General features: G+C 36.8%; 2 protein-coding genes across 2 annotated transcripts in view; one reads left to right on the top strand and one right to left on the bottom strand.

The window, feature by feature from the left end:
- LOC128199462 (uncharacterized) overlaps positions 1–19,520 on the top strand; it is a 480,879-nt gene that overhangs the window by 394,317 nt on the left and 67,042 nt on the right. The window lies entirely within an intron of this gene.
- LOC112055365 (uncharacterized) lies at positions 105–19,086 on the bottom strand. The gene is made up of 8 exons (XM_024095443.2): positions 18,712–19,086; positions 8,974–9,237; positions 7,601–7,768; positions 6,687–7,245; positions 4,226–4,415; positions 3,415–3,628; positions 2,555–2,682; positions 105–1,305 (listed from the first exon to the last, which is right to left on the bottom strand). The coding sequence occupies exons 2-8, from the start codon at positions 9,227–9,229 to the stop codon at positions 1,225–1,227; spliced, it is 1,596 nt and encodes a 531-aa protein (XP_023951211.2). The 5' UTR covers positions 9,230–9,237; positions 18,712–19,086; the 3' UTR covers positions 105–1,224.

Raw genomic sequence — 19,520 nt, 5'->3', positions numbered from 1 at the left:
TTAATATGACCGCGTGAGTTAATTATTACACTTAAAAATTAATCAATCCTTCATCTCGTTTAGAACTTCCAATGTAATTAATTAATTAAAGGAATAAAAGTCACTTTCATAAGAGAAAATATTTTATTTATTTAAACAATACAGTCTTCCAACAAAATTGCGTATGTAGTATTTAATTATTGAATACATATTTACATATTTTTTACGATAATAGGAATTAAATTATTATCTATAAGTTAATCAATTATTTATATCTACGAAATTTTACAACATCTACTTATTTGTCTTTATTATTTTTTAAATATACTTTTTTATATAAGAGGAAGACGTAATATTTTTCTTTGCGATAATTGCAAAAATTTTTTTAGCACCATGTCCAGCAAAATACCTATACTTTTAAGTGACAATCAGTCAAGCTTAACATACATTTCTATAAAAATAATAAATTCAAAATTAAACGATCACATTATATTATTTTAATTAGATAATGTCAATAACTTATTAAGAAATTGCTACTTTATAAAAAATACGTATTTAAATTATACAACATTTACTTTGTGGTACCTATATAATGAATCTATATATCTAAATTTTATATTAAAAATATATTTTTTTATTTATTTTCCATATTTATATTGAGTCAACATTAACTAAAAGAATTTGCGCGTAAGTTTATATTTAAATATGCCCATTTTGATTAATCGTTTAAACTTTATGAAGCTATCATTTATCACTACGAATTTATTAAAAAGACGAACGCTGAAAGCTCGGAAAATTCGATTTTATTCTTAAAACTAATTAACTACTGTGCCTACCGATATCGATATTTTTTCTTCTTCATCGCACTTGAGGTACGTCTTTGCTAGTTGGGTGGTAATTAGCCACGACCGAAGCCTATAAACGAAACGAGTCCGGAGCCAATTTAGAAAATAATAAGTTATTTTTTACCCGAACCTATTAAATTATAAACTAAATTTAATACAACAGCTAAAGAAAAGTTCAATTTAATACGTAATTCTACAAAAAAAACAATATCTTACACATATTAATTCCGCTTTTTCTTACAAGTATAAAGTAGATGTAAAATGTTTACGTCAATATCTTATTCTTAGAAGTCTAAATAAATGCAAGATTACCTAAACATATTATATTATAAGTGAAATGCAATTTGTGTTATAATAAATTAAATTTAATACAACATTAATATTAACATTACATCTGTATTTATAACTCGCTGTGGTATACTTCTGTAGTAACTTTCATTTCATGCTCGTGGAAGGCAGCACAGTCCGCGGGATATTTGGTCTGAAATAAGAGAAAAGATAAAGATAAATAAAATTTTCGACGGCCTCCGTGGCGCAGTAATATGCGCGGTGGATTTACAAAACGGAGGTCCTGGGTTCGATCCCCGGCTGGGCAGATTGAGATTTTCTTAATTTGTCCAGGTCTGGCTATCTGGCTAGCTTTATAAGTTGGCCCTTGACTACAATCTCATGGTAAGTGATGATGCAGTCTAAGATGGAAGCGGGCTAACTTGTTAGGAGGAGGATGAAAATCCGCACCCCTTTCGGTTTCTACACGGCGTCGTACCGGAACGCTAAATCGCTTGGCGGTACGTCTTTGTCGGTAGGGTGGTAAATAGCCACGGCCGAAGCCTCCTACCAGCCAGAGTTGGACAAATTAAGAAAATCTCAATCTGCCCAGCCGGGGATCGAACCCAGGACCTCCGTTTTGTAAATCCACCGCGTATACCACTGCGCTACGGAGGCCGTCAAAAATCGATACCTACTGTCAATCTGTCTGTATGTTCGATATAGAAACAAAAACTACTCGACGTATTTTAACAAAATTTGATACAATTATTCTTCATACTCCTGGACAGGTTATATGACAGTATACCTACTTTTCATCATGCTACGATCAATAAGAGCAGAGCAGTTAAGGGAAATGTTGGGAAATCGGAAAAGTTACTCCATTTCTTAAGCTTCCGTCGCCATCCGCTAGTACGTAATATAATAACAATTGGAAGTTGGGGTCTCAAGGTGTTGGAATGGCGACCACGCACCGGGAAGTGTGGCTCCCTACCAGATGGTTTGACAATATCAAGAGTCGCATGGTCATGCTGTGTGCAGGCAGCATAAGTCCGTGGTGTTAGGAAGTCCCTACAAAAGTCCTATTCCAGCTGCAAAGGACGTACATATGCTGATGTGATGATGATGATGAGCCATAAAATAATAACGTGTCCTTTGTACTTCATATAAGCGGAAAGCTTATTTTTGAAGTGAGTACGACATTAATAAACATACACATAACATAAGTGTTTTACTGTATTCTGAGGTCTAAAGTTCGACTTTTCATATTTCAAGTAACAGCAGACATTATTCAGCCGATTAACCTTCACTTCTAGTAATTGTCAACAGTCATTGAAACGGCGTGTTCCTTACTATGCAGGTTTCAGTATCGGTTACTTGAGCTCTCAAACTTCGCATCGGAAAAAAACGAAATATTCAAAATTTTTAAACAACTAATTGACACAAAGAAATCTTTTTCGTACCTCACAGTTAACGTCATTCTGGATAGCGTTGTACAAATCCCAGAAACCATTGCCGTTCTGGAAGCTGAGTGCAGCCGACGCGATCAGGCTGCTTAGCTTGGTTAAACCAGCTTTGAAGCCTGGGAGACCTGTAAATACATTTTAATTCATGTAATCTTATAATTTCAATTTGATTTCATTGAATCATTGGAATTGAAACACGTCTTTCAATTATGTGCCTTCAGTGCGTCTTTAGTTAATGTAGTCACATCACACACTGAAGAAAAGAAGCAGAAAAGTGTTGATTGAGTCCAAACCGATGATCAGATCAACTAAAAGACACAGGCGATCTGTTGTTCAAATGGCTGGAAACGGTACATGAAGAAACCATGGTGTCTCATTTATTCTGGTCACGGTCCCAGTTGATAACGCACATGCGTTGGTCCTGGCAGTGCAGCGTGCTTAGGAATTTCTTATAAGCTAGGAATAATCATAGCACGAGTTTAATAACTTTGGGACTTTGTAGAGGGCCTTTACTAGCTGATTCTAGTCACGGTCTCAGTTGACAACGCACATGAGATAACCCTGGCAGTGCGGCGTGCTTAGGAATTGCTTGTGAGCTAGGAACAATCATAGCATGAGTTTAATAACTTTAGGACCCTGCAGATGGCCTTTACTAGCTGATCCTGTTCACGGTCCCAATTGACAATGCACATGAGATGGTCCTGGCAGTGCAGCATAGGGATTGCTTGTAAGCTTTTTTTTTTTGCAAGGCCCATTTACAGCATGAATTTGATGACCATGAAACACAGCATGCCTATAATGGATGATCATGATGATGATGATTACTTTCCTAATGATAAAAGATTCCCATTACTCACCATGTTTATCCTGGTCATGATGCCTGTTAACGACGCACATAAGATGCTCTTGGCAGTGCGGCGCTTTGAGCGAGTGCTTGTAAGCGCGGTACACTCGCAGTACGGGTTCAATGACCTCGAGGTTGAGCGTGTCAGTCAGTCGGTCCGCAACGGCGTGGTAATCGGCACGGTTGGCGAACTTTTGCGACGCTGACTGCGCCATTTTGAGGATTTGCTGTAGGATGAAAATTACAAGTATTAGTCATAACCAAAGATCTACATATCTGTAATAAGTAATATCCAAAGGTAAGTATGAGACATCTATATTAATAAAAAGATAAAGAGTTTGTTTGCTAACACGTTAATCTCAGGAACTTCTGATTTAAATTGTAAAATTACTTTTGCGTTGGATAGTAGGTACTTTAATGCCGATAGGAGTATTATAGAAAAATTAGACAAAATAGGAAGAAATCATTGCTTTTGGTAGCTTTTGTTGCATGCTCTGGTGTACGAACGGTTAAAGTTTCACTAAAATACAAGAAATTGTTCTGCTTTAAAAATTCTACTAAAATGCAACATCAACATGTCATCAACAATAACGAAAAGTCAACCTTAAATAAATCTCAAGTTCTTTCAAAGGATTCCTGTAAAGTTACAGGGTTGTGACATCGTTTGTTTCCATGGCAACTTCGTTGATAGTGACATAGGTTCAAATTCGAATAAGACGTGTTGAAGGCGAAAAGTTCATCGACGAGTGTAATAGCAGAATCGCACTCCTGATCTGACCTAGATGATCCGCATCCTTCGCTTTTTAGCATAGTATTTTTCATACCTTTATATAGTCGATGGCTGGTTTGACATAATCCGAGACATCCGTGTCCATGTCCAGATACTTTTTCAGCGCGTAGTTGGTCAGCGAAGTGATGGACTTCTCTGGGTTGTTGATATTGAAATGAGCGGTCTTGGGCAGATCTTGCGAGTCCAGGAAACTGTTTATGATGTACTGAGCCGAGACTAGGTACCTGTAATTGATAATGGTTTTGTTTCAGTCCTAGAATCTATATACAGGCTGTCTCGTAAATATTACGACATACTTTATAGGGTGATAGATGACATCTAGGCCTACTAAAAAAACGCAATATATGTTAACCGAATTTTTAAGGTTTTGAAGTTAGTGTACAAAATACAAAAATCAATACCTTCAATGAAGTTTAGTCGTACCATGTGGTGAAAAATTACTTAATCATTGATTTTTGAATGACAGATCTTGATCACGTGACCTGTCGATAGCAAATGTCATTCTCATACATCTTTCTAGTTTTCGAAGCGTTAGCGATCTTAGAAAGAGAATCGACGTGCTACTTGGCTAGGGGGGCTGGATCCTTTTTCGAAGTTGTGGCAAATATGATATTATTGGTGTTCTAAAGCTTAGACTACTTTTGATTTTTGACTTGCCTATGTCATCTGGGTATCAGGCACTAAAGTAGTGTTAAGTAGTTAAGTGTGGTACAATTTTTGAAATAAATGTACTTTTACTTTTATCCCGGAATTCCTCTGGAATCGGGAATGGTTTCCGATTCAACGATTCCGATTGTGCGATTTGTGAATTCCACGCGGACGAAGTCGCGGGCGTCTAACATGGCTATAGCTTGGCAACTTCATTCGTAACACACCCGATGGTTCGCGCGGGCCGGGGGGCGTGTAGCGATGAATGAAAAACCCACGACTGATGCACCTCACTTCCCCGCACGCACCATTTCACACCCGCGCCGTCTTTCTCCCCGTCGCCCGCATATCATGGGAGTGTCATCAACGATCTTGCCAGACTGTATAGCCATAATATTAACTTAGGCATAATAAATAACTCATCAGCTTAGACTGGCTTAGATGAATTAGTATACCTAAGCGTTAATTTGTAAATCTATAAAAAAAGTTGTGATCTCTATGGTTAAGAATCCGCCCCATACCATAAACAACCCCATATCGACGTCCGTACGTGAGAAAAAAATAGATCTGTCAATCTTTCCCGAGAAAGGAAAAAACTACAATTTATGTTGATGACTATCCCCCAGACGAGACGTGGGTACGTAAAAACACGAGAAAATTCAACTTTTTTCCATTGAAATATGTCCCATTTATTGACGGAATCCTTTGCAAATACGACCTTGTTAGCGATACTGGATTGACAATATTATTGTTGGATTTGTAGGGAGAATTTTATTTTTAGGCAGCCACACGTATATACACGCATTGCGTATGTTTTTTTTATTATTATTATTTTTTACAATTTCACCTGATGGTGAGATTGTAATCAAGTGATGATGCAATCTAAGATGGAAGCGGGCTAACTTGTTAGAAGGAGGATGAAAATCCACACCCCTGTCGGTTTCTACACGACATCGTACCGGAACGCTAAATCGCTTGGCCGTACGTCTTTGTCGGTAGGGTGGTACTACTAGCCACGGCCGAAGCCTCCCACCATTCAGACTTGGACCAATTAAGAAAACCTCAATCGGCCCAGCCGGGGATCGAACTCAGGACCTCCGTCTTGTAAATCCACCGCGCATACCACTGCGCCATGGGGGCCGTCAAAATACTATATCAAACAAAACGTTGGTGATTTTATTAAAATCTTGGATCGGGATTCAATAAAATTTGCATCAACGCGCTTATTACTTATTATTTTCAGAGGGTAAAATGAGAAGTAAAGGTCGGATAGTTAGTTTTGGTACAAAATAACTCGTAAATACTCAGAAGGTCCTTAGAAGTTAATCCAAGATGATATTCGTATCAAATAGGTCTTGACGGCCTCCGTGGCGCAGTGTTATCCGCAGTGGATTTACAAGACGGAGGTCTTGAGTTTAATCCTTGGACCAATTAAGAAACCCATTGAGGTTTTCTTAATTGGTCCAAGTCTGGCTGGTGGCTTCCGCCGTGGCTAGTTACCACCCTACCGGCAAAGTCGTATCGCCAAGCAATTCAGCGTTCCGGTACCGTGCAGAAACCGAAAGGAGTGTGGATTTTCATCCTTATAGTTATCCAGCTTCCATCTTAGATTGTATCTCACTTACCATCAGTAGAGATCGTAGTCAAGGGCTAACTTGTAAGGAATAAAATAAAAAACCTTGCAATCAACGCCATACCTCGTGAAGAGAAATAGACTAAATATGTCAACTAATAACTAAGCTGCTCAACCGGAAATATCGCTAGCTCTATCATTCCGTAGGGATGAAAGAGATGGGGCTGGGACAACTCCACCGCCATTAAATACGATGGTAAAGATAAAAACTTACCTCTGATATACCTCTGGCTTAGCAACATGTACCACCATGTCTGTCAGATACTGTGCAACTGCCTTGATCCAGTGTCTTCTAAACGAGTGGTTCTCAAAATTCTTGAACATCAATTCGAAACTGAGCTTTCCATCAGGTCCCATGAAAGCTTTCGTTGCCTTTTTAAAGCCAGACTTTTCCCATATCGTTCTTCCTAGTTCAGAATTGATAAACACGTCCCAGTACAAATGTGCCTTTTCCAAAAACGGTGGAAGGAAGGACGCGTGGTCTTTATGTTCGTCGGCCATTTTGTTAGTTTCCTCATCGGAGAACGAGCTTATAGTGTTCATGATCATTGGCATCATTCCTGCTACGTTCTTGTTTCCTAAGAGTCCTGACGCCATGGTGAGTAGACTGTCCATGTTGACGTCGTTGGATTCAGTTTTAGTGTTGGATTCTCGTTTCTGACGCTGGTTTTGTTGGCCGTTTGACGTCATCTGTTGTGCGAACATAGACGCAACTGTTCCAATGAGGGAAGGATCGATTTTGCCGTCTTGTCCACCCAATAAGCCTCCTAAACCTGAAATAATATGAAATATTTTGTCTGCTGTATTAGTGAAATGTCACCGAAGGAAGGAAAGAAAGTTAATCAAACATTTTTTAAATAAAATTTAAGATCCAGAAAATCATATTACTAGTTTTTTAGAGGGCAAAAGATATTTATTAATAAAAGTATATTAACCATGTGTGTTTGAAGATAGTTAATATTTCCATTTTTCCTCCAAGTACCCAAAATACTATAGAAGTGGCTACGACAATAGTTCAATATCCTTTTCGAACTTTTCGTTTATGAGTCCATAACCACAGAGCCGCTAAGAAGCTTCAAATAACTTACTCATAAAATTTCTTCATGTGTATGTTTTGAGCATATTTACCTGATACCATGCTAAGTATATTCTCCATGCCGTTTTCTTTGGTTTGTCGTTTCTCACGCTGGGGTTTATCGCCGTTTGAAGCCATCTGATTTGCGAACATTGATACCATTGATCCAACAAGTGATGGATTGATTTTCCCATCTTGACCGCCTAATAGACTTCCCAGACCTATAAGGAAATTCAGAAATTGACTAATTTGTCATAGTCTAAGAGCCCGTGAACAGACTTTTGTCATTTTATAAAAGCTGAAAGTTTGTCAGCTCATGCTCCTACCACAAGTAAGTATGGTAGCCAATTATGGAGTATGGACCATGGTGGCTTTGGAAGGTAGCAGGTTTGACGATACCTGACCCTCTAAGTATAAAGTGTTTAATTTTTTCATGTTTTCTTTTTCTACGAAAAACATTATTTAATTTGAAGCTTTAAGGGAATCTAGCGAAGGGTTAGATGGTTGAGGGTCTGGATCCTTGAAACCTGCTATCTCCCAAAGCCACCACGGACCAAATTACATAGTTGGTTACCGTACCTATCTATTGTAGGAGAATGAGCTAACAAACTTTTTTTAGCTTTTATAAAATGACGAAGGTCTGGTCTGTCGCTGGTTCTTCATCTATATTTTAATGTAACATTATGAGCATTTTAACAAGCAAATCGTTCAATTTGTTTAACTTGCTCCTAATATTTGGACAAGGTAAGTGTACCATTTGCTTTGTTATTTCGGGTTGCTACTGAGAATATTTGATATATTTGCTTTATCTTGCTCCTTGGGCTTATCTTCAATCTTGTTGTACCCTTGAGTCAAAGTTTTCTTATCTACTTTATTTGCACAGAGCTAAATTATTCTATTGGCTCTTGAGTTAACATTAGATAATAAAGTTCTTTTATACCAGATTTCGTATAGTTTTATATTATTTAGGATTAGAGTTTAGCAGCAATCAGGCGATAGCGTTCGAAGATATTAACCAAGATAGTGTCTTGAATGTGGTAATTCAGTCTTAACTTGATATTACCAAAGTGGTGGAAGGGACAACGGAAGCTGGTTAGGCATTCCAGATCTTCGCAGTCCGTCACAGAAACGATGATCTAAATCAGTAGATCTTAACAAAAATTGACAGATGATTAGTTGTACCTACTAATCGCCCGTCAATTTTCGCTATTATCCTGCCTAAAGCACCCAAGGCTGTGAGTTCGACTACCATGACTGGAAAACATTAACTACATGAACTATTTTCCATTGCTTGCTTGGGCGATTTATTTGAAGGTATCTGTGTATATTTATTACTTATTACTGTCCATAACACAAGCTTAAACACTTACTTTGCAGCTAGATACATGATATATTCAGTCTAATATATTTATTTTAATTTATTTACCTGATAAAACATCACCAGCGTTACCACCATCTTGTCCCAGCATTGATCCTAGCTTCTTAGCATTATCCCCTTGCATGAGAGTGCCAACCATGTTCCCTATAGCAGCTAGACCTTCCATCTTGTCATTCCCACCTTCACCCATATTCTGTAGGAACGATGATGCCAGATCCAATAAAGGGCTATCTTCATCTCCATGGGTCAGGATCGGGAGACTTATGATTTGGCAAATAAGCAGAGCTAATGTTATTCTCGCCATTCTTGGACCTGGAATAAATAAACTGCGATAAGTGTTTATGGTTATTGCTTAGATATTGGATAAGGAGACAGTGGCGGATTTAACAAAGCTAAGTAGGCTTTGGCTTTTTAATGACTACCTCCCTGGCGCAGTGGTATGCGCGGTGGATTTACAAGACTGGGGAGACAGTGGCGGATTAGGATGGAGGCTAGGACGGCAGATTTTAAAGGGCGGCAAATTTGGGCCAAAAATTTGTATCCAGAAATAACATAATTGTAACAGAGTCCTAAAAATTTAAATACTATAGTCATACCGTATGTTATCAAATATTAAAATTGCATTGTAATTGGCAGAATAAATGTAGCTATCTAATTATGTGAATACGTAGTTTATATGATAGGTTTAGGTATTAAATTTAAGTAGGTAGTTTTAATATTATGTTAAAATAAAATTGTGTATTTTCGATTTTTTTTTTAAATAAATTTTACAGTACGTATGTTAATGTGCTTGCAAAATAGTGTATCGATTTACAGAAGCCAGTAGAGGTGGCAAAAATTTAACAGCCTTCTGAAGGATTTATAAATCCGCCGCTGTTAAGAACGCGTTGGAGTATTATTTATACAATAAAAATATCACTATTTGCTTATACCTACATGTGTATTCTGTGCATAAATTTACTTATAGCTCAACAGCTCGCATTTGACATGGTCTGTGGGATTGTTTTTAGTAAATAATATAATATATTACTTAACATAAATAAAACGACTGCGCAAAACTACTGTAAGTATAGTCTTTTGAAAGTCAGTGGCGTAGCGTGCCTTGGGCCCTATATCAAAATTAGTTGGGGGTGCCCAGAGTAAAGATTTCTCACAAATGAAACAAAAATGCTTGCTTAAAATTACAGTGACTTAACGTAAGTAGGAAAATCCCATTTTTCGAGTGCACGCTTAACCCGAGAAAATATTGCTTATTTGAATTTTGTCATTTCTGAAGTGAAACTCTACCAGTAGGTATAAGTATTTTTTTATATGATTTTTTTCGGGAAGCACCAAGTGACATTGTGGATTACATTTTACCAAATTTTGCTTTCACACGTAGGCCCCCGGACTACAGGGTTCTTCCCAGAGAAAAAAAAAACATAAAAAACTGCTAATTTTAATACAGGGCCCCTCCAAGGCAAGCTGATGCGGCGGTAGCTACGCCCCTGTTGAAAATACATTATCAACAAAACTCAATGTATTTTGAACACAACTATGCCTATGAAAATTTATATATTTTCAATGGAAAACTATTAGAAAGGCGTCCGTTTAAGTTTCCAAGATAAGAACTTATTGTGCCTACTCGTACTTAATTGAACGTTAATTGAAAACATTTTTCACTTTGATATGCGATTTCGCTTTTAATTATGACCAACGGATTCTTGCAGACGGTTCAAGTGAAGCGTGAAGTAATTTTTCTGATCTTTTATTCATCTACGAGTATGTAAAAAACCGGCCAAGTGCGTGTCGGGCCACGTGCAGTGTAGGGTTCCGTAGATTCAATTAGCACTTTAAACTCTTATTTACAAAATACCGATAACGATACTTTAAAAACACCAACACTAAATAAATCATCGTCACTTTGCATCTGCAGAAGGAACACCATTTCTTTTTTCATTTTATTTTTTACCGCTTTAATTAAAGACGTAATACTTGTACATAAGCTGAAGTGACAATGGGCGGGGCACATAGTACGAAGAGCCGATGGACGTTGGGGTCCCAAAGTGCTGGAATGGCAACCCTGCACTAGTAAGCGCAGTGTTGGCCGACCCCCCACCAGGTGGACTGACGACATCAAGTGAGTCGCAGGGATTCGCTGGATGCAGGTGGCTCAGTATCGTGATGTTTGGAAGTCCCTAAAAAAAGCCTATGTCCTGCAGTGGACGTCCATCGGCTGATATGATGATGACTTGTACATATTATGTTTTCTGTGGTAATAGCCAGGGATCCCTAGAATATTGTGTACACCTGAGGCGAGGTTGCCTTTTTTTCTCATATTAGCTGACACCGCGGGGTTTCTCCCGCGTGGTTCCCGTTCCCGTAAGAATACGGGGATAATATATAGCCTATAGCTTTCCTCGATAAATGGGCTATCTAACACTGAAAGAATTTTTCAAATCGGACCGGTAGTTCCTGAGATAAGCGCGTTCAATAAATCAAACAAACAAACTCTTCAGCTTTATAATATTAGTATAGATATTAATTTACTCTTTGGTTACCAGCCTTAAGAAGTACCGCCTAGCGATTAGGGCTTCAAAATTTCTCATAGCAAAATTATGATTCACGGATAGTTTTTTTTAACAGAGTCGATAACATAACGAGGTATAAAATGGAATTTCCTTGACTGCTATGAAATGCTTTTGTGTTAAAAATTACTTAGCGATAATAAGTAAAGGTACTTTCGTCACAGACAAATGGTTTTCTTTGAATATTCATGAGCGGTAATGTACCATAACATTTTATTAATATGCAAATGTAGTAATGCAATACCAATATGGTATCAAACACCTGTTTCATTATTATATCGATTTAAGAGTGTGCAATATGTAATTTGGTGGTTACAAATTGTTCTGGCTCTCAGATTATGGAAAAGTTAAAGGCTGATATTTGGGTAAATGATTTTTCAAAGGGTTAACTTCGTTATGACTATACAAAATAGACAATTTGTAAAACTTTTCTCGATAATTTATTTTTTTGAAAAATACATGTTTTGCTCACATTTTGCTTTCAATCTCAGGAAAAGCAAACTTATTTTCTTAATTTTTTGTTTTGTATAGAAAATTAGGTATATATCTTGAACATGGCTATTTTGTTTTTTATTATGTTGTTTAATTTATTTGCAATTAGGTAAAAATGGTTTTGGCGCCCACGTCATAAAATTTGCGTCGCGCGTCAATCGCTCCGTGCTTTTCACTCACGTGAAAGTCATAATTGGCGTCTCGTTTGCGCTTCGAATTTTATCCATATCGTACCGACGCGCTGCGCGCTCTTAAACAGAACTACTGCATATCTATAAGTAGGTATGCCAATAATTTTTATTCAGCTACAGGCATAAAATCAAATTATCATTAAAACTAGCTGACGCCGCGCGGTTTCACCCGCGTGGTTTCTGTTCCCGTAGGAGTACGGGGATAATATATAGCCTATAGCCTTCCACGATAAATGGGCTATCTAACACTGAAAGAATTTTTCAATTCGGACCAGTAGTTCCTGAGATTAGCGCGTTCAAACAAACTTTTCAGCTCATTATACACTCAAGAACATATATATCTTTATTCTGACTCAAGGGGTCGAATCTTCAGTACAAAGACTTTGGACATGAGATTAAGAGATACTTTACGAGCAAATGTGTTAAAAAAGAATTTAAAAAATTGGTTCCGTAGATCTAGTGATTACCCCCTAGTAACAGTAACTTTACCTCAATATGATATTAGTACTTACCTATTTAAGAATTTAAATATTACGTGTCTCAAACGGTTAAGGAAAATCATCGTGAGGAAACCTCCATACCTGAGAATTGTCTTAATTCTCCACGTGTGTGAAGTCTGCCAATTCGAATTGGGCCAGCGTGGTGGACTAATTACCTAAACCCCTCTCATTTAGAAAGGACAATAAACTGCTAAACAGTGAGCCGAAGAGTCAATGATTATTGCTGGACTAAGGGCAGCTAATAGCCAGACATACTTCAATTTATGAATGTTGAAAGTTCATCAGCCTATTGCTCATACAAAAATTCGTTTATTTGACACACACACAATACAGCGAAGACACCAAAAAATAGTAACTAAAATAAAAAAAAGCACTTTTTATACTTGATCTTGGAAGTATGTCTGGCATTTGCAACTCTCGGTCTATTCCAAAGATTTTATACTATTAGATTAGATATGTCACTAACGCGTCGACACTGAGGCGACCAAAGGTGGCTAGTTGTCTTAATTTCATTTAGAAGCATAGTAAAACAACAAAAGTTACTTAAACAAATCCTAAATAATGTCTTAGATGTGTCTGGATGTGTTTAGAATGTGTAAAAACTATATAAATGTGTGTAAACACAAAATTTTGCATTTCTTTGCAGTCATACTTATCTATACTACAAAATATTGTTGTTATATTCATACTTTGGTCAAATGACTAAACAATCGACTTCACGAGAGTACGGCAAGGCTAACTTTATAGCGGTATCCGTGACGTCACTATACGCCGCCAGGTCATTACCCTTTCCACCTGACCGCTAGGCGTTATTCCATGTGATGCCTCAATAACATTTACTGTAACTCTTTTTTTTTGTGTAAACAAACTAGAGACTAAGAAATAGTCCATAAGAACTAGAAATGTAGTTCTTATGGACTATGTTGCATTTATTTATTACATTTGTATTTTTGTGATCTGTATTTTGTCAGGCTTGAATAAATTGTGTACATAATACATTTTATCTCACAAAGTAGAAGAATATTAAGAGGTTATTTACAATTACTTTTACAAAGATTAAAAAGAATAATCCTACTAATATTATAAACGCGAAAGTTTGTAAGGATGTTTGGATGTTTGTTACTCTTTAACACCGCTACTACTGAAGCGATTTGGCTAAAATTTGGAATGGAAATGGATTTTACTCTGGATTAACACACAGGCTATTTTTTATTCCGATAAAATCCATAGTTTCCCGAGATTTGCGAAAACTGATGATTTTAATGATATGAATGTTTGTTACTCTTTCACGCCTCGACTACAATACCGAATTAGCTGAAATTTGGTATTGAGGTATATTATAGCATGGATTACTTTAACACATAGGTTACTTTTTATCCCGGAAAAAACCATGGTTCCCGAGGGATTTGTGAAAAACTAAACTCCACGCCGATGAAGTCGCGGGCGTCCGCTAGTAAAATCTAAATTTAAATAAATTAAATAATTATAACAAATACACACCATTTAAAAATGTTCACCCATAGGCAAGGTAATGCTTATCCTTTTGGCCAAATAAGCGCCAGCTCTTGGGTCATCTGACGCATGGATAAATTCGTCGGATATACAATTAAAAAAATTTTTGGTGTCTGATGACCAAGGGCCTAAAGTCTCAAAGGCAAGCGCCGCAAATACATAGTCATTAGATATGATTGATATGTACATAATAATTTAATGTATATTTTTTTTCATTTAGTTAGATGCTCCGCTATGAATATTTTTCTCTAGTTTTCTAATATTCGTGTAATGTATACTCTAAGCCCGTCAACCCACTATGGAGAAGTATGGTTGGTCTCAAACTCTTATCTCTTAAATAAATAAATATTATATACGTGGAATAATAAATATTATATATATAGGTGACCCCGCACCGGAAAGCGCAGTGTTGGTCGACCCCCCACTAGGTGGACCGAAGACATCAAGCGGGTTGCGCTGGATGCTAGCGGCTCAAGACCATTTTGTTTGGAAGTCCATGCAAGAGGCCTATGTCCAGCAGTGGACGTCCATTGGCTGATAATGATGATGATGATGATGATGATGAAATAAATGTTACCTCTTCTTTATGGAGGGTGGGCCATGTAATAGGCTATTAGTGATGATGACTCGTGTATTTGACACACAAGGTCATAATAAATATTTAATTACGTAAGTATCCAAAAGATGATTACATAAAAAGCTAATTTTATTATTAAATGGTCACGATCTAGGTAAGTAGGTCTTGCACTAAGATGCAGAGCTGTTAAATTATTTATGTAATACGTCCCGAGCGATTTGTCTCGAGTTTTTGCATGATTTTACATTGCCTGGATTAGCTTCTTTATGTAGGTATAGTAATAGAAAAAAAACGGCCACGCGCATTGTAGTGTTCCGTAGATTAAATCACTTTAATTCCATATGTAATGCACAAGAATACTGATAACGATATTCCACACCATGGGATAGACGTTTTCGAATTCATCCTCACTTTGCATGTAGCCAAAATTTTTTTTTTCAAATTTTCTTTTTATCGATTTATAGACGTAATTAATATACATACCTATAATAAATATTAGTTTTCTAGTTTTAACAGACTCTGAGTTATCTTTTTAATTTAATTAGTTACGATCTTTTTAATTACGAATAACAACGGAATTACTCGTAGAATGCAATTTTCGATATCCAATTATGCTTATAAGTTTGTCGACTACTTATTGCTCTTTAAATGGTTATTCTTTCTTAGTTATTGTAGTTTTCATTGTAATTTCATCATATATCCTACTCTCGTGAATTTTTTCACGTATCCATAGACAACCGTTTTGTCAGTAGAAGGTGGGTACACTTGATTCTAACAAAAATTAGCTCTTTAAAACTCAATATTTTAAAAACTAATCTCTTAATCGAAAAATGTTAGGAAAAGACCACTTATATCTTTCTAAGACCAATCCAACGATACCCAAAACTATGAAATAAACCAGTAAAAAATCATCCCCACCTTACATATAGGGGAGGTTTTCTAAAAAAGTATTTTTCAAAATTTTATTTAACGACTTTGTTTACATTTTTAATGTACATGATCAGGTTAATTTACAGCTTACTAGTAGTAATAGTCTCTGCGCTAAACCACGGACGGACGGACAGACAGTCGGACATTACGAAACTATATGGGTTCCTTGTTGACTATGGAACCCTAAAAAACGGAATTGACGGTTGAGTTTCTTGCCATGCAGTGTTTTAGAGGTACGAGTATAGACAGTGAATTTTTGAAATTTAGGTTTTTGTCATTTCTCTCTAGTCTCCAATAACAAATTTCAACGCCGACTCGAAAAAATCCTATATCCGGGGCGGCAGAGATATTCGTTATTGGATTTCCTGAAAACGAGGTTTCCAATTTTTACGTTATTCGGACGTGATCTCAATATCTTGTCCTTGGAGACGTGGGAATTAATCAAACTTCGACTCCTTGGCAGCCGAGGCTAGGCCACTGTTCCACTCAAAAGACTTCGGTCGATGACTTAGTTTCTTTGAGTAACTTCCTAACCGATTCAATTACGATGTCATCATCTTTATCAGCCGAAGGACGTGACCCTATGAACTTTAGAACACTACGTTCTTGAATCACCAGCAATCAGCATCCATTGGCTCCTTGTTATACTCCGCTAGTATAGACTAAACCAACACTGTGTATTACGTCATCATCATCATCATCATTATCAGCCGATGGACGTCCCCTGCTGGACATAGGGCTCTTGCATGGATCTCCAAGTTCAATCAAACAAACAAACAAACAAAGCACATGTACTTCTTCTCTTCGTGTGGGCAATCTGCCAATGCGCATTGGGCCAGCGTGGTGGACTATTGGCCTAACCTCTCTCATTCTGAGAGGAGACTCGTGCTTAGCAGTAAGCTGAATATAGGTTCATAATGATGATGATTATATTTATGAAAATCTGTTTTAGAGTAGTAGAAACCGCAAGCAATAATTTTACTAATAATTGTTGATATAACTGTTTCACATGCCGATAATCTGGTTAACGCCGAAAAGGAAAAAGTATCAAAATACTTGGACCTTGCTCACGAGATTGGAATGTTGAATCAACTATTATTGTTCCGATAGTTGCTTCAGTCAAAGGTCTTATAGCGAAAAGCTTCGACCAACATCTCAAGAAGCTTTCGCTAAACTGTTGGATCAAGGGTCGGATACAGAAGGCAGTGATTCTTGAGACGGCGCGTATTGTGAGGAGGTTCCTCACTCTGGAGCCCTGACCACTGGTTGCTTGGGCACTCGAATGTCTCGCAGCGGGAGGGTGGAATTTTTTTATAAATTTTTTATAGTGTTTTGTATTATATTTTTAAATAAATAAGAGTAAAAAAAGTATTTTACTAATAAGACTAATAAGATATTTTAAGGCTTTTATTATTATATTCTACCAAAGGACCAAAGATAAAATGGTCACGTTTTAGTACGAGCTAACAGCAGGGGACTACACGTCTTCGGTAACAGCGTTTACGTCCCCGCGGATTTTTTCATGTGTCATAACTTTTATAAAGGGCAGTGGGCTGATGGAATTTGTTATATACTTGTTCTTTCTATTATACTAGCAGACAACCCACGGTTTTGCCCGCATTGTTCTCATTTTTGTAGGAATACGGGAATAAATATACCCCATGTTACTCAGTGAAGATGTGCCTTTCTATTGGTAAAATAATCTTCCAAGTCGGTTCTGTACATTTACCCCTTCAACCTTACAAACTTTACCTTTTTAAAATATTAGTATAGACTAGCAGACGCCTTGCGGTTTCACCCGCGTAGTTCCCGTTCCCGTGGGAATTCGGGGCAAAAGTATAGTTTGTGACACTTACAAATATTACAAATATGTCACAAACGCTATATGTTGTCTGTGCTAACGCGTCAAAATTGAGGTGTACTTATGTGGCTAGTTGTTTAATTTCAATAATGTAGTCGCATAGTACATAACGAAAGTTATTTAAACAAATAATACCTAAATATTGTCTACAATGTAGAATTATGTGTTCAGGAATTGTAAAAACTATATATATGTTACTGTTAAATTGTAAAATACATTAGTTTATAATTTCACTCAATAACACATTAAACTGTAATCAGTATTTTCAGTTCACATTATAACGGCAGATTATAATATTACGAGTGAGATTATAAACTAACGTATTTTACAACCTAACGGTGACATATACATAAATATATAATGTAGGTAGATATGTAGTAAACACAAAATTGTACATGTGTGCGCTCAGTGGTTTAGCTAAATTCTAATTGCGGCGATTTTGTAGCCACAAATCATCATCATCATTATCAACCCATAGGTATTCGGCTCACTACTGAGCTCGAGTCTCCTCTCAGAATGAGAGGGGTTAGGCCAATAGTCCACCACGCTGGCCCAATGCAGATTGGCAGACTTCACACACGCAGAGAATTAAGATAATTCTCTGGTGTACAGGTTTCCTCTCACGATGTTTTCCTTCACCGTTTGAGACACGTGATATTTAATCTCTTAAAACGTAACATTACCTATCTATAGTGTAAAAAAATATCGTAGATGCTAAGAGAAATGTGTTGACAATATATCATCCTTCATAAAATTGAGTATGTCTGGCTGCCGCAGGCTTTCAGTCTTACGGCCGCGTATCTGTGACATACTGTAACTGCGCATAGTGATTCAACGTTCCGGTACGCCGCGTAGAAAGCGACTATGGTGTCCATGGGTTCAATAAACTATACGCAGGTTCGTACGCTAAAAACATGGTCACCTAACTACATGAAACACAATTTGTAAACGAATAAAAATAAGTATAGATTAATGAGAAGAAATAATTAGATTGGTACCGAACTAATTACATCTTTATGTGAAACATTTTGGTACTATACGTATACCTACTAAAAAGTTGCTAAAATTTTATGAAAATACCGTAAACATACTAGAAGCATACAAGATAATGTAATAATTGCGATATTTTTATTAAAAAATAATTTGTTAAACTCACCCACTATTTAAAAAATCCAAATTTGTAAGTCACGCGTAGTTTTTCCGCAGTCCAAAAAAAAACAAATAATCTTAACTTATCAACTGAAATTGTTCTTAATTACCAACTGATTTAATTCTTGCGATAATTTTCCAGATAATATTCGTGACAGTAGCGAAGCACCGTTATCGAAGACACGTCATCTTTCCTTTAAATAGTTTTTATTCAAACAATCACAACAATAAGCTGTTTAAAGAAATACCTTAGTCAGGAAATTATAAAAAAAAAGTTAATTTGAATTTAAAAATCGAACACGTAACTTTCGCGGCGTAAACGCAACGTTGCGCTCGCATCGACACGTCTGTATTCTATTTTCTTTTGAACTGAGTCACTATTTTCGTCTCTATCGTTAGTGTGGCGCTCTCTCTATCTTGCACAGGTATGGGGAATCTCAGTACTTTTGTCCTTGACTCTGACGCAATGACATTTTATACTGTAGACACGTTATGCCTACAAAATCACCACAAAAAGTGAGCCGAATTTAGCTACTCCACTGATTTATACTACACACATTCATAGTTTTGTGTATTATTAATTTTATGTAATACTAGCTGACACCGCGCGGTTTCACCCGCGTGGTTTCCGTTCCTATAAGAATACAGGGATAATATATAGCCTATAGCCTTCCTCGATAAATGGGCTATCTAACACTGAAAGAATTTTTCAAATCGGACCAGTAGTTCCAGAAATTAGAGCGTTCAATCAAACAAACAAGCAAACTCTTCAGCTTTTTAATATTAGTATTGATTTGTGTGTATACAGTTTTAAAG

The sequence above is a fragment of the Bicyclus anynana genome, chromosome 24 (assembly GCF_947172395.1).
Source record: "Bicyclus anynana chromosome 24, ilBicAnyn1.1, whole genome shotgun sequence".
Classification (NCBI taxonomy): domain Eukaryota; kingdom Metazoa; phylum Arthropoda; class Insecta; order Lepidoptera; family Nymphalidae; genus Bicyclus; species Bicyclus anynana.
This window is presented reverse-complemented; position numbering and strand designations above follow the sequence as displayed.